Source organism: Leishmania panamensis (assembly GCF_000755165.1).
Source record: "Leishmania panamensis strain MHOM/PA/94/PSC-1 chromosome 31 sequence".
In the NCBI taxonomy this organism is placed as follows: Eukaryota; Euglenozoa; class Kinetoplastea; order Trypanosomatida; family Trypanosomatidae; genus Leishmania; species Leishmania panamensis.
In genome coordinates this window covers 950612-965607 of record NC_025878.1, presented here as the reverse complement: position 1 = coordinate 965607, position 14996 = coordinate 950612, and the positions used below count along the sequence as shown (strand labels likewise).

General features: G+C 56.3%; 2 protein-coding genes across 2 annotated transcripts, besides 1 other annotated feature; both read left to right on the top strand.

Moving 5' to 3' along the window:
- Positions 1-1483: 1483 nt before the first annotated feature.
- LPMP_312040 (hypothetical protein) lies at positions 1484-3772 on the top strand (the record flags this gene model as incomplete). The annotated part of the gene is made up of 1 exon (XM_010703290.1): positions 1484-3772. One exon carries the CDS (start codon positions 1484-1486, stop codon positions 3770-3772), a length of 2289 nt encoding a protein of 762 aa, XP_010701592.1.
- A 4764-nt stretch (positions 3773-8536) lies between these two features.
- On the top strand, positions 8537-10855 carry LPMP_312030 (hypothetical protein; the record flags this gene model as incomplete). The annotated part of the gene is made up of 1 exon (XM_010703289.1): positions 8537-10855. The coding sequence occupies one exon, from the start codon at positions 8537-8539 to the stop codon at positions 10853-10855; it is 2319 nt and encodes a 772-aa protein (XP_010701591.1).
- Positions 10856-11837: 982 nt separating this feature from the next.
- Positions 11838-12468: a repeat region.
- Positions 12469-14996: the final 2528 nt, after the last annotated feature.

Sequence of the window (14996 nt, the reverse complement as noted above, 5' to 3'; positions counted from 1 at the left end):
CTGCTCAAGCGTCCTAAGAAGCGTAGGTCTAATGAGCAGAGAAAGGAGAAGCTGTACCTCTTCACTCCCCTACCCGCACCTAGTGGCCCCCTTTCACGACTCCATCTTTTACCTCAACTTCACTGTCTCTTCCTACCCCTTTCCATGACGCCCAGTCAACACGCATATCAGCCACCATCCCTCTCTTCCCCTCTGTACAGTTTGTCCGCTTCCTCTTCCTCCTACTATGCTCTCCCCATCAACCAACTCTTTCTTGGACGACTCCTGCTCACCGTCTTATATCTGGACTGGCTCGGCGGCTTGAAATCAGAGGAAGCTGCAACAGAGATTAAGTCGTAACCGGCGGCTCTTAGGCAACCTCTCTCACGATTCTTTGTTCGCCCCGTGTTGCTGGACGGCTTGGCGTGAAGAGCGGGAAAAGAGGGCACTCTGCATCCGCATCTCTTCCCTCTCCCTCTGGGCATTCTCACTTGGCCCGCCAGTTTGGCAGCACCTTTCTCTCTCTTCCTCTCTACATCTATTGATTTTGTCGCCTGTGGCAGACGTATCAGTGCAGTGTAAATTATCTTGTTCCAGGAGGCAGCGAAGGTGAGTGACACACAGAGGGAGTAAAGGCGTCTGGTGGGTGCGGTAGCCGCCACGCTGGCGTCGCTTGTCGTTAACGCACCGTACGTGGGCTCAGACTTGTATATCGTTTTCCTTGACGTGTGTACACCTCTCTTTTTATATTCTTTTTTTATTCACTCATTGCTGGCATCGCCGGTGTTGCGTAAGTGTGTGTGTGTGTGTGGATCGATTATTGGTTGCGGTTGCTCTCTCTTCGCTTTTCATCGTCTACCCTTCCTCCTCTCCCTTGTTCACATAACGTTGGCTGTGGCGACAAGGACGGAAGCGTCAGCCTTTCATCTGTTGAGCACCTCTTCACACCCCTGCGTACCTGCAGTCTTTCTGTTGATTTGTATGGTTCTCACTTTGCATTTTACTCGTCTTGCTTTGCCGTTAATCACAGCCAAAGCGGAAAATATTTTCCTTTCTTTTCCCCGCCTTGCTTGTGGTCTCGTGGAGCTGCGGCGGTAAACATCTGAAGTTTTCGCCGTTGCTGGCATGCGTGACCACAATTGCCCTTGGCTCTCTGTCGTCGTTGTGGGTTTGCTTTGGGTGAGAAGCTCCTCCCTCTATCCTCTTTTCTTGTTGATTTGTTTTCGATTTGATTCCGTCTGGTGGATCCTCCCACTGCCCTCCACAGTCACGATTGGGCCCACAAACACTCTCTCATATATACAGAGAGGGCCGCACAAGAGCGGGCGGCGCCACTTCTCTGCTCCGCGGATACCCTTCATCGCTTCCTGCAGTTTATTGTATCTCTATAAGGCATCCTTCACGCCCACAAGTTAGTCTTTCGCCTACTTTCCACGCCAGCGCGTGTTGTATCGTCTTGATCTTGACACCCCTTGAGGGAGGCGTCGCTTTCGTGAAGGCACAGATGGGTAACGCCGTGGTGTGCAGCTCGGGTGGAGAGGCAAAGAATGAGTGCAATAGGCTCCCCCAAAGTGGTCAGCTGACGGAGCGTCCGCGACAGCCAACAACGCCGACGCCTTATTTCGACCATGAAAAGGGGGTCCGGTGCGACACGACTCTCGTCGATGGCTACGAAAGGATAGGCTTCTCACCTCAGCATCAGCGAAGCACCCGCTTCTCTTCCACGGGCGTTTCCCCTGCAGAGCTCTGCAGCCTCTCTGGATCGACCCCTACTACTTCAGAGCTTGAACGCCGGTCTGTGACCCCCCAGATGGAGTGGTCACAGCCCCTCAGCTACACTGATAGTCTCACCAGTGTGGGCTCCCAACATGACTACATTGTAGACCTCGACGCCTTGTCAAGCCACCTCCGCTCAGACAAAAGTACTGAGGCGCAACACGCAGATCGATCGACAGAGTCGAGCACTCGCTCATCCCATGTCACCCTTAGCGACAGTGGTCTCGAGCTGACTCCTGAAATTTACTTTACCGACCACGCCGAGTACGCTGCTGTCACTGAGCGTCAAGCACCACGGTTGGACCCAACAACACTCATCTCGCCACCGCCGCTGGCCGAGAGCCCCGTTAAAAGCCCCAATTGGGATGACGTGCTGCTGCTGCTCACCCCGACACCAACACCATCAGACTTGCAGCCGGCGGGGGCACCCGCCGTCACTGCAGAGAGTCCTGCCGCCCCTGCAGCTCCGAGCCCCTTCGCCCCTTTTTCGCGAAATGCAAAGACAACGACAAGGAAGCCGCCCGACGACGGGCGCAGTCCTGACAGCAAGTGTGCAAGTCCGAGGAGAGAGTCCACCGACGCGCTGAGGGAGCAGATGCGTGGACCTCCTGCTCCTCCGATGCAGCTACTGGAGCAGAGTCTGCCATTCAGCCAGGTGAGGGCGCTGCACGCCGTAAAGGAGGTGAAGCCGACTCGCTCACCCATATCATCTGCTGCCCCGAAGGGCACCAAAGGTCATTCACCGGAAGTCTTGCCGAGGCAGTGCATCACGAACAGGAGCGCTACCTTTGCCCTCACGCCGCCGCCACGCGTCGCTGTCATGGCCGCCAGTGCCAAGGTAGCAGCGAAGACCGCCGACACGAACAACTCGTCCATTACCGGCTCACCCGGATCGCAACCGCCCGCGCTGTCGTGGAGCTTAATTCGCCGGAGTAAAAACAGACTCAGTGATGGCAAGACGATCGTTCCAGAAGCGACAAACGACTGTTGGGCAGCGGGACGCAGTACCTCACCGCGGCACACGCCTGCAGCTCACGAGGTGGGCCACACGAGTGCCGCTGGGACGCTGCTAAGTGGCACCTCTGGTCTTCCGTCATCTCCCGCCGCCGATGGGCTTCGTACTCGAGGGCGCAGCAATCAGGACTTGGCAAGCCTGACCACTAGGACAGGAATCAGTGCGTCTTCTACTACGATGAAGCCAACGCCAAAGCACACAACTCGATGCACCTCGCGGGGCTCTGCAAATGGTGGCGTGCGTGAGAGTCTCGTTGCCTCCCAGCTACCCCGGAGTACGATGTCAGACGGCGATGATGGTGTCTTGCCACTGAAGTTCGCTGTCTGTGGAGTGGCCACTTTGCCTTCGCCTCAGCGAATGGAATGGCAGACGACAACAAACCAGAGTCTTGCATCCACCTCCGCAGTTGTCATATCGGCTGAGGCGGCACCGCACTCACCAAAACGCAGTGCTCTCACGTTGGCGGAGGGAGGTGGCCTGCCGGATGCCATCGCCAAAGCGCACTTACATGCGTCCAACTCGAGTGCGAATGCGCAGAGTCTACTGCACGCAGATAACTGCATTGGAGGGCGCAAGAGAGAGAAACTGCAGAACTCGTTATCGTCTACATCAATACACTCTCCTCCTTCCCCTCGACAAGGCGGCAGTGGCGAGCAGCGATGCAGACGTCTCCATAATGAAAGTGAGAGCCCTGGCGAGCGCATGGCGAGGTCGTCACATGACGATCAAAGCTCTCCACGGCACAGCAACATGGGTGACTCCATGCCGAACCTTGGTGTTAGTTGCAGGGTTGACTCCATCCTCAAGAAGTCCAGCAGCTACCGCTCTCGCAATGGATCTCTGGTGGAGCGAACTCTGCCGGCAGTGGGATCCGTGTCGTTTCTGCTGTGCAAGCAGGAGGCGGCGCTTGCCTTGGTGAGCCGCCAAGGTGTCTCCAAGGCCGTCTCACGCCATGCAAAGCCCCTTCACAAGGAAAACCTCCAACTGCTCGAGGACCTCTAAGAGGGCTAAAGCGCGCTGCAGCTTCGCTTGGTCTAGCGATGTCGAGTTTTTCCTCCTTTTTTTGCCTTTAAGAAGAGGGGGAGGGGTGGGGTGGCGCGTATTGTGGGTACGCTGGTTCTCCTTACAGTTTTAGACGCATGGGATTCGCCCACGTGTAGCCATGCGTTCGGCCAGAACAACCGCAAGCGAAAACAAGGAGTCGCCGCTTCGTGTGTTATTTTGGTTTTTTCTGCCTGCATGGCCCGGCTACCCGTCCGCCCCCCACCTCCTCTTCTTGCCATCGTTTGTCTTGTACCAAATGGCTTCTCTCTCCTCTCCCTCTCCCGTTCAGCTCTCCTTTTTCTACTCCTATCCCGGCTAGTCATCTAGTGTAACTCACGCAAATGGCATTTCTGGGTGCAATTCACCACCTCCACACACACACACACGCACGCACCTGCGAGAAAGCGTCTCGGTTATCTGCAAAGGCAGTCTCCCATGTCTGCGCTTTCCCCCAACCATCTTCGCCAGGCTCCGCCCCTTCTATCGTCCGGAGGAGTTGTCTACCTGAAGGAATACTACAAATGGGCCTAATCGCTTTCCGCCATCCTACTCACATCAATCAAGTTGCCTTCTCTTCTTTTTAGTTTGTCCCGTATGTTATTCCCCTCCCCCTGTTCCTGTGCCTTGCTGCTATGCGTTCACCTAATGCTTTAGACTGTAGCAGGAGCCATGCTGGACAACACCATACTTGGCACTTATCATGGCGAATAAGCGTGTTGATCTTACGTTACGAGGGTTCCAGTTGCCGTGCTTTTACCTGCGTGTAGTAGTGTCCATGCCCCTCTCCCCCTTGGGTGTCACATGTCTGCCTCTTTTTCTTCCTTGTGGCCTTGAAGCTGCTCGTATGTGCAGGTCCGTGGGGCTGTACGTTGCTGAGCCGCTTGTGTGCCCACATCGCTGGAGCCCGCGCTCACACCGTGCACGCACGCCTGCTGGCTTTGTACGGCTGGATGTTGTGACGACTTGTACGAATGGCAACGGAGCTGCATCACTCAGACACCCCCGCTCTCTTCCTGCCAGCAGTCTCCCCTGTTGCGTGCTGCGCGTGCAGTTTGCTCGTAAGCGTTTAAGGATTTTGTTTGCCTTCGTTCTTCCTCTCGTCCTTGCAGAATCCCTTTCGTGATTGTTCTCGTGACTTCTGCTCTGTGCGTCCCCCCTTTCTCCCCCCGCTTCAGTCTGTACGCGACCCGCCTCTGCTTTGTAGTTCGATTCGTTTTGTTTTTCGCTGTTGTTGGAAGCGCGGCTCTCTTTTGCTGTGGGGCTCAGTCTTGCCTCTCTCGACGGCCGTTTGTCTCTCTCTCGCTGTCGGGCGTATGTTTCACTTTATAACCTCTATTCTGTTGTTTGGCTCACTCTGGTGTACTTCTTTCCTTCGCTGTTATGCCTCCATTCGTTACCTCATTGCCTTGTGGTTATTTTGTACTGACTCCATCATTACCGCTTGCGGCTATAACGCTTACAGCTATTCTTTGACCTCTGCTCTCTCCCTCTCACAGTTTCACTGATTTATTTTGTGTAGGGAGGTGTACTGTGGGTGTTGTAGGGGGTGGGGGTGCTCGCCGTGTTTTCGAGTCACGCGTTGTGCTCCTTTTGGGGAAACCGCCCTGTGAAGGTGGCAGCGTCGCTGAGCTCGATTCGATTGGCCGTTACCGCATTTCCTGCACAACGACCCTCCCCCTCCCCCTCCCCCTTTTCCCCCCCTCTTCGGCACTTCTACACACACCGTTGCCGTCGTGTGTCGTGTCTTCTTTTTAGGTCTTCCGCCTCACCTTCTGTTGCGGGGCGTCTTTGTGGTTGGGCAAATTATTTTCCATAAATGGAGTGCCGCACTCCCGAACAAAGATAAGTCGCTGTAGCGCTGCGCACAAACGTTTCGCGCAGGCAGCCGCTTCACTTTTGATGTGTTGCGAGTACAAAGGCCTCCCCCCCTTCTCAGCGAGGGCGCGCGAAAATGGGCACAGACACCCGCTCTCGTGCATACCAGGAAAGCGAGCCACGCTGTGGACCCCCTCCCCTCCTCTCCCTCCCTTCGCCTCTTCGCTCTGAATGGCTCGACATTTCGAATGTTCTCATGATGCGTATTACTTTTTCGTTTTCGCCTAGCCTCCCCAAACACGCGTCCCTCACCGTTGCGTATTACTATTCTTTGCTGCTGCTGCTGCTGCTGCTCGTTGTGCATCAGAGCACAACAATCAGCGGAAAGACCTTTTGTGCTCCAGCCATTCTTTTTGTCGGTGGTGCATACCGAGTGCCGAATATCTTTTCCGCACTCGTCTGCAGGGTGTTGTTCAATCCACCCAACGGTGGAACTTGTCACGTCAGCGCCCCTTCTTGTGTTTTTCCTCGCTCCATACATTTCGTGCATTGCACCCGCTGTGTCTTTCTTGCGTGGTTGTCTCTGACCACTCTCGTTGCCCACTCTCGCCTTTGAATGCCTCCCAAGCGGAAAAGGAAACGGTGCAGCACCCCTCCCCCTCCCCTCTCTCTATTTCTGTTGTCCTCTGTCCTCATCTTCCTCGACCTTTCATTTGTATGTATACTGCCACGTACACCGCTTCTCGTACTCCCCATCACGCTGAGGAAGGCTAGTGAGGCGGGGGATACACACAGACGCATGAAGCCCCATCTCTCCCGCCTCTCTTCTCGCTCTCTTCACTCGCCGTCTTCGACATCGCCTTTTTGGGGGGGTCTGGACACCCCAACTCTCCTTCATCACTTCTGTTGCCGCAGAGTAATGCCCCTTTGCATCATTCCCCACGTTTCTCCTGGTGATAGTGCAACTGCCTGCGCTCTCTCTCTTGCAGCATTCGTGATGACTACCGCGCTACTCCCGCCCTCTGAGTTATCTTTCATCTTTCGACTGTGCAGCTCATCTTTTGCCGTGGTGGCCCTTCTCTCTTTTTTGTTTTGTCCGCTCTGACTATGTCTGTACATGGGCACTTACGCCCATGGTGGTGCATGCCTATTATGCGCGTCTCTCTCTCTCTTCCCCTCTCAGGTGAGATGGATATCGCGTCACACACACACGGTAGCATTTCAGCTCTTCTCTGCGTCTCCCTCATGTTGGTTTTCGTCTTCTCTGGGTATCGCTTCCCTCCGTCGCGTTGTCTCCTTCTGTTCGCTGTGATGCGTTGGGCCATTCTCCGTATTATCATTTTGGGGCACTCACTCGATGCTTTTTGCTCCCACACAGCTGCTGGACACGCCTGGGTGTCGTTGCTTCCACTTCAGCTCTTCTCCCGCCACCCGTGCGACCGTCGTCCACCCAGTTGGTTGAGTGCAGCTGAGTTGGAGGGAGTGAGGTGTTTTATGTTGTTGCCGCTGTTCAGGGATGTCTGTCATGGCACTTGTCTGTTAATGCTTGGCGGTATCTGAAATTGTCTCTTGGGCGTCCACTCGTTGTTGTTGTTCACGCACTGTCCATCGTTGATTTCACCTTCTCGCGCCTTTTCCACCCTGACATATGTGTATTTCTGTTTTGCGCTTTCCTTTTGCGAAGGTGTCTTGGCGTTCTTCCCCCTACCCCCTCTCATTCACTCACCCACCCACCCACCACCGACCCACTCTTTATTTGTCCTCTTCTCGTTAATGTGAACGGGTATCGTCGCTTTTTTTCGTTTCATTTTTCCCCTTGCAGCGTACTTGTGGGTCACCCTGTCAACGCGAGCGTAGGGGTGTGGGGATGAAGGCCTTTCGCGCCCTTCCGGCCTTCGTTTCCGGCTACGCCGTCCATGGCTTGGCGTGCCTTTTCTAGTTTTATTGATCTCTCGCGTTTGCGACCCCGTTGCACTTTTACTAGTGTGTGTGTGTTTGTGTGTGTGTGTCTGTGTGTGGGTGCATGTGTAGCCGTACCACGCTGTATGATTTCCAGTGGCGACTCTCTCCTGCATTCCTCTCACGGATGCTGTGGATGTGCTCCCTCCCTCTCCCCTCAGAGAAGATGCTCCGAGTGGAAGCCGGGCAAACAGCGACAAGTGAATTCCGCCCACTCCCACGGTATCCCTGTCATGGGCAGGTCTTTTTTTGGCATTGCTCTGCTCAGAGGGGAGGCCCATGACACAGACGGCTCGGGTTTCGCTTTCGCACTTACCGAAACAAGTGGGTCTCGCTGGGGATCGCGGAAGTACCGGCAGTGAGCTGCTCACCAGTCAACAGGGGAACCACACAAAAAATATATATGCCAACGCTCGCGTCCTTTTCACGCTCCCCCCTCCCTTCAGAGAGGACCGCTGTTTGCCGAAGGCTCGTACGGTCACTCGTCTCTCACCATCGCTGCTTTTCACCCCATTCACCCTCGGTCGATTTCACGCAAAGCCACCCTCTCATGGTAGTCGCACTGCACAGACGGAGAAGCCACACTGCACCGCTTCCTTTCTAGCGTGTATCGCATATCTAACACGCTTAGACGATTCCGTTGTCGTCTCTTCAGCTTTACAACACATCCCAACAGAGACATCATACGGAGTGTTGGATCACCGAAGCGCCTAGAGCTCCTCGAGGCGCACTGTGCCAGCGCGTGTTCTCCACACACTCACACACTCACACACTCTGTCTGTCTGTCTGTCTGTCTGTCTGTCTGTCTGTCTGTCTGTCTGTCTGTCTGTCTGTCTGTCTGTCTGTCTGTCTGTCTGTCTGTCTGTCTGTCTTTCGCTGCGTTTGTGTCCATCTCCTCGGAAGGCGAGGTGGCTCTCTCCTGTCGCATGTAAGGTAAGGGGCTACGTCATGCCAGCACGAGGCAGCCCGCAGCCGTGCAAGCGATTTGGGACGTTTGGCGATCCCCACCGCGAGCCTACGCAGGCGGAGCGGGAGTTCTACGCCAGCCTCGCACGTATTCGAACTAAGAGCAAGGCGGAGCGGGAAAAACTGCCGGTGGAGAAAAAGAACCAAGAGGACATCGAGAGAGAAAACAACAGAGGCTGGACGTCGCAGGAGAAGTCCGCCAACAAGCTGCTCTCGGCCGGCAGGCGCTCCCTGACTCCGGGGGCCCCAGAGACAGGCAATGCACTGACAGTACCCTGCCCCCCGCCGCGCGACCACCGCCTCACCGTCCTATCGGCTGTGGGTCTCCCGAGCCGTACTACCCCGCCTGTGTGGGAACCAAACCGTCACGAGGCCCGGTCCTGTACAGCATCGGAAGACACTTCTGACTGCAAGCGCACTTCCGAGCGGAGGCGCGGCTTTGGGTTCAATGAAGAACATACCCCAGAAGGTCTCTATAAACCGGAAGATTCCATTCTTCTTCCATCGCGCTATCGGAGTGCATCTCCGAGCCAGGAGAGCCCACCCTGTGGGCAGCGCGCACGACGCGTTCTGAGGGGTTCACTGGCAGATGCCAGTGAGGCTCCCGAACGCGCCCCTGACTTGCCCCTAGGGGCTCAACTCTTGGAAGAGTTGCCACGGATGAAAGTCACGCTTGCGTCGCAGACGTCGGCGCAGACATTTCCGAAGAACGGAGCGGTCGACCCGTCAAGCGCCATGGGCGGGAACGGCAGTGGTGGGAATATCGACATGTCGCGCGTTGCCCACCTCAGTGAGGACGAGATGGGAATGGAGAGTCGCATTGACCAAGCGCTCGACGCCTTTCACCGCAAGCACTCTAGCGGTGGCTCGATGATTCGTGGACTGACCGACGAGCAAGTGGAAACGCTCGAGCAGTTGCTCGCGAAGCGGCGTAAACTGTGCAGTGTGGCCGTAGCGGCGCACAGCAGCCCGTCTAAACCACCTGCGCCGCACCCACCAGAAGCTCGCGCCGTCATCGAGGAGCGCTTGGCAGCTCCGGATGCATCACCGAAGGCGACGAAAATCAATCCAATGACGAAACAAGGGACCACCCAAGAGGCAGCAGCCCAGAAAAAAGCAGCACTCGGAAGCCTCCATAGTACACCGATGTCAACGCCACGGGCAGTAGCAGCTGCAGGAGTGGCTTCACTGGCACAGGTAGCAACGCTCCCGCCGCTGGCCAGGGCACCACTAAACGAAGTGGTACCAAAGGCCACACTGGTGCGCGCTCCATCACCTTTGTCGGCAACAGAGACGGTTTGTGCTGTACCATCGCCCACAATCACACAATCGCACCCAATCCTGCATGCCAACGATACTGAAAGACACATCTTAACTACTTCATCTGAAACCAGAAAGGAAGAACACCGCCCAAAGCCTGCATGTGTGTTCAACCGGAGTCGAGGGGCGAGCCCCTCACGCAGTGGCAGCGGTGCATTCCTGTGCGTCATTCCCTGCACCAGCGGTGTAGCATCACGAGGCGGATTAGCGGAAAAGGAAGGTACGCGAGCGCCACAGAACACCTCAAGAACAGAGATGCGCACACAAGCAAGAGTCGCAAGTAGTGCCGAAACGGTCGAGGAGGCGTGTCGCCAGTACGCTGAGCAGTGTCGTCGCGATGCACAGGAGCTCCATATATCGATTGAACAGCAGCGACAACGTGTAGGTGCGGCGCCGCGAAAGGTTGACAGCATCTCGCCAAACAGCATCACCCACATCTCTGCCGTCATCCTACCAACCCCCACGGGCGAGGTGATTGGATCTTGGAGCCAGCCCTTTACTCCCCACCCTCGAGAGTCCGAAAATGCTTTGCCTTTCACGGCTAGTCTTGTCTACGAGCGATCGCCTACCGTGGCGTCCCGGATAAGCGCCCGCACCATCAGCCACATGGACACAACATCCATTGCGGGCCGTTGCAGCACGTCCTCAGCCGTCTCAGTTGCGGAGGAGACAGGAAAGTTGATCATGATGGCATACCACAATGCAGACTCTCCCCAGGTGAATCAGCTACATATAAACACAGGCGCACTCGATCTCAGTCAGTGCGTGCTGAGCGATGCACCAGCGCACACGGCGTCCTCCGGTGCCTCGGGCAGTAGCGCGTGGGGCGACGATGCTTCTAGGACTTCTAGTGACCTCTACACCTTATCGTCTCTGCTAGAGTACCAAAGCGCAATTTCGCCGCACCAACAGGTGACTGGCAAGACGCCCACACCGCTATCCTCCACCGAGGTATTGCTGCTACCCTTTTCTACGCTCTAACAAACGAGCACCGATAAGCAAAAAAAAGGGGGGTGAAGTGTTGACCTGTGTGTCGATCGTGTGTGCGTGCGTGTAGGCCGCTATCGTGTCTCGTGCTGCAGCAGGGCGCGTAGGCCGTCTTCCTTTTTTCTTGTCCCCGGAGAGGGACGTATCGCGACCAAAGTTGGAGCTTTTGTTGTTGTCTTTTTTTTGTTTTCTCTCGCGTTGTCTGTTGTCCACTCGCCCGTTTCCGCGTTTAATGTTGTTCTCTCTTTCTCTCTCTCTCTCTCTCCCTCCCTCCCTCTCCTTCGGTGGTACGCCTTTCTTTCTACTCGTGCGGCGTGCCATCCACACACGCAAACGCACACCCTCCCCCCTCCTCCTTATCCATCTTCTTGAGCTGCTCTTTCTTTAACTCTACAGACATCCCCCCTCCCTCGCTTGCCCTGCCCCTCCCCCTTTGGGCGATACTGCGCGTCGTCCTCGTTTTGGTCATCACTTTGTCTTTGTCTTCTGCGCTTCACTGCTCTTTGGACGGCTTCACGTATTCGCCGCGGCTGGGCCCTCGCTGCTCCGCGGTGGTACAGTGTAGGGAGATACTGCGTGCTGCTGCCTTTTCCTGCTTCATACTCTGTTCCCTCCCACTTGGCGCCCTGTAGTGCTCTCGGCTGGGCCCCTTTACCTCTGCACCACACCAGAGCTCCTTCCGGCTCCCTCGCCTCTGACGCGTCTACGCTCTTGTGCACGTAGGCGCGCTAATGCTCGTTTTATTCGCTCTTATGGTGACCATTGTTTGCCTTCCTCCTCAACTTCTCTTTTCTGTGCCCTGCTCGGTACAGACATTGCGCAGTCCACCATCTCCGTCGCCGCCGCCGCCCTTCTCCCCCTCCCCCTCCCCCTCCTTGCTGTTATGTTTTCCTTCCTCGTCTCTACCCTCGCTTTGCATGTGTGCTCCATGTCTTTGGTGCTTCTCTGTAGGCTCGGTTCTCTCCCCACTTCGACTCAGTTCACACGATTCAAAAGTGCGAGAACTGCGCACATGCGCTGTCAACCACTGCTGGCATGGCGCACCGCGTCTCAAGCAAGGCATGCAGTTGGCCAGCAGTGCACGAGCGATGGGCGGGAAAGGGTGCCGTGGAATCCGTACGAGTCAAGCTCACAGCGCCTGTGCGCAGCATCCCGTACATCCGACCGAGTGGGCGGGTGGGGCGCAGATGCGGGTCGCATGACGGGAGCGCCCCGAGTGGCACCATCGAATCCCCCTCCACTCGGCTCCCGTGGGAAGAGTCGCCACACCATGTTATGGAATGCAGCGGCTTGAAGCGCCGGAGGGAGAAGCACAGCATACAGGCAGGGTGCAGGGTCACCAGGAGCCCCTGACCTTTGGGAAGCCCACATACCCTCCTCGTGCACAGCCGGGATGCGACTAGGCCACCCTCTGTTACCTGCACGGCAGACGCCGCCGCCCCCGAGCAAGACCGATGGCGCCGCATGCGTGCAAAGAAGGGACGATGGAGGACGTGAAATGCCTCTATGGCGCGTGGCCCCTGACTGTCGACAGTAGGGACGGTTCGCCCCAGGCGAGCAGGGCTTTGTCTGTGGTGCCGGATCTGTAGGCGGGGAAGGGGTGGTGGTGGGGTGCGCCTGTCAGCGCACATGTACGTGGGGGGCTGGGCATGCTGAGAAGGAAAGCGGCGCGTGCGCTCGGTAGTGCGTGGGTGACGAAGTTGAGCAGAAGGAGCGTAGAGCTGCTCCGCTTCACAACGAAACTGCACATCTATGCCACTCCCCGGAAAAAAAAAACAAATGAGCACAGGGAGGAGGGGGGCGTACAATTCGTTTCCTCCTCTACAACAGACCACACCTGCGCTGCATTCTCTTGGATATGCGGTGCCGCCGTGCCTCTCGACTCTTTTTTTTCTCGCGCGCGAGTACCACACGCCCTACTCTGCGACCTTTCTTAGCATTTCTCTCTTCTATCGGCACTTTTGGGCACCGCCCGCTGGCGCCTCTCTCCGTCCTCTCCCCACCCCCTTTTCACTGATACGCCGCTGTTGGTGGGGGGGAGCGCCTATTCGTTCTCCTTTGCGACTGTCTCTTTCGCCTGCTTTGTTTTTTCCTCCATAAGGCGTGTTTACCTCCACGGTGCACTGCACGCTCCTTGCTCAACGCCTTTGTTTTCCAAGGATGATGTGATGGTGTTTTGCGCAGATTCAGACTTCGTGTTTTCAGATTTCAGCCTCGTCGCCGTGCTTTGCGCGTGCTGCACAACATGCACCCTCTGCTTCACGGCAGTGGGCGTGTTGCTTCGCCAACTCTCCGCATCACTGTGGGCAAAATAGGCAAAGGAATTGTCGCCCCTTCGTCTCTTTCCTCTGGTGTGGAAGGGCGACCAGATTTTTAGCACTCAAACTTCAGTGCTCGCTTGACGCATGGGCGCATGTGCGTTCCTCCTTCGCCGTGTCTCCCCCCCCTCCCAATGTGTACGCTCTCTCGGCGCACAATCCGCTGTGCCTTATGTCTGCGGTATGTGTTGTGAGGCTGCGGGCTAGGCGCCCCCCCCCACTGCGGTGCACTACTCTCCTTTCATACCCCCTCTCCTTTCATCCCTCTCCTTTTATTGTTGTGGGCAGGGCGCTCCCTCCCGTGTGTCCTGTCCTGCTGTGTGGCCGCCACTGACGTCGGCGACGTGTGGTGGAAATATACGCGCTGTCACTTCTCTTCTCGATGAGCGGTATTTCTTGTGTGTCCCTTTCATGGCGGAATTTGTTGGCAGGTAAGGCGTTTGGCCATCTACCGCAGGATGACCAGCTCGGTCTCCTGTTGAACTGTTCTGTTCGTTCTCAGCCTTTCCACCACCTCCTCTCTTCTAGCGCGTTCCTTTCTTTTTTTGTTTCCGGTGGTGCCGCTGCCCTGCGCTTGTCCCTGTGGCCCTTCTCGTCTCGCGAGTCAAACCGGAGCACAGCACACGTTCCCTGGTGCCCTACCTCTCCCTTCTCCGGAATCTGCATCTTCTCGCTGGCGGACTAGGGAAGAAGCTAACATGTTCAGCGAGTCGATCCTTGGCAGGTGGGAAAAGAGAAGTACGCGCACAATCTCAAGGCGCACCAGCTATGTTCTGTTGCTGCCTCAAGACTGTGGCTTCTTGTGACCCGCTGCCGCTTTCCACCACGACGCCTTTCACCTGTATTTCCGTGGTGCCCTGCGTGCAGTTCCTCTTTGGTTCATCTGCCCGTCTCTCTCGCTCGCTCGCTCTCTCTCTGCGCCAATCTCTCCTGCTCGTGTGATCTCCGTGAGGGAGTGGCTGCTGCATAAGGAGTAGACGCGTCGTCTGCCCAACCCTCAGCCCCCCTTGTAGATGCACTCCCTTTACTTTCTACACCCCTTTTCCTGGTCGTAACTCAACTGGTCCAGATCTCTCTGATGCTCTGCTGTTCATGTGAGCGCATCTGTGTGCGTGGGTGGGTGGGTGGCCATGTCTGTGTAGTGCACCTCGCCTGTCGTCTGTTGCCTTGTCTTCTTCGCTCTTCATTCTTCCCGCTTAATGGTTTGGTGGGGTCGGCGTAGGGTCACAACGCCCTGTCAGAACGTCAAGAGAATCATTGCGTTTTTTTTGTTGGTAGTGCAGCCATTTTGGCGTGGGAACAAATCGTCCCCTGCAGCGCTCACCGACACCTCTCCAGGATGACCTCGTCGTGAGACGGCGGCAGAGGTCTCTGCGGAAGAAAAAAAAGGAAGCGACTTTGAACGCTGCCCTTCCTTCGCCTCGCAGGCGTCCATGTACACTTTTCCTCGTCTCCCCTCTTCCAGACACCCTCCACCGGCTTCACCTCTCACAGCCACACACTGACACACATACACACACACACACACTTTCTCTCGGGTTTCTGCCTTACCGTCATTCATAGCTAACACTCGTTCCTCCTGCTAGGCATACACTCGCGCTTGTGTAAGCAGACACCAAAGAGGGTCGTACATATTTGCTTGTGTGTTGGGGAGTGCTTCCACTCTCGCCATTTCTTCGCCCCCGAGACGCGCCTTTTCTCGCTTCAGGGCATTCCCACGCACCTTTGCAAAGCGGCACCCGTTTGTTGTTGTTATTGCTCGTTCGCTTCTTCGTATTGGTCACGCCTCTCCTCCCCACTTCCATCTCGACCCTTTT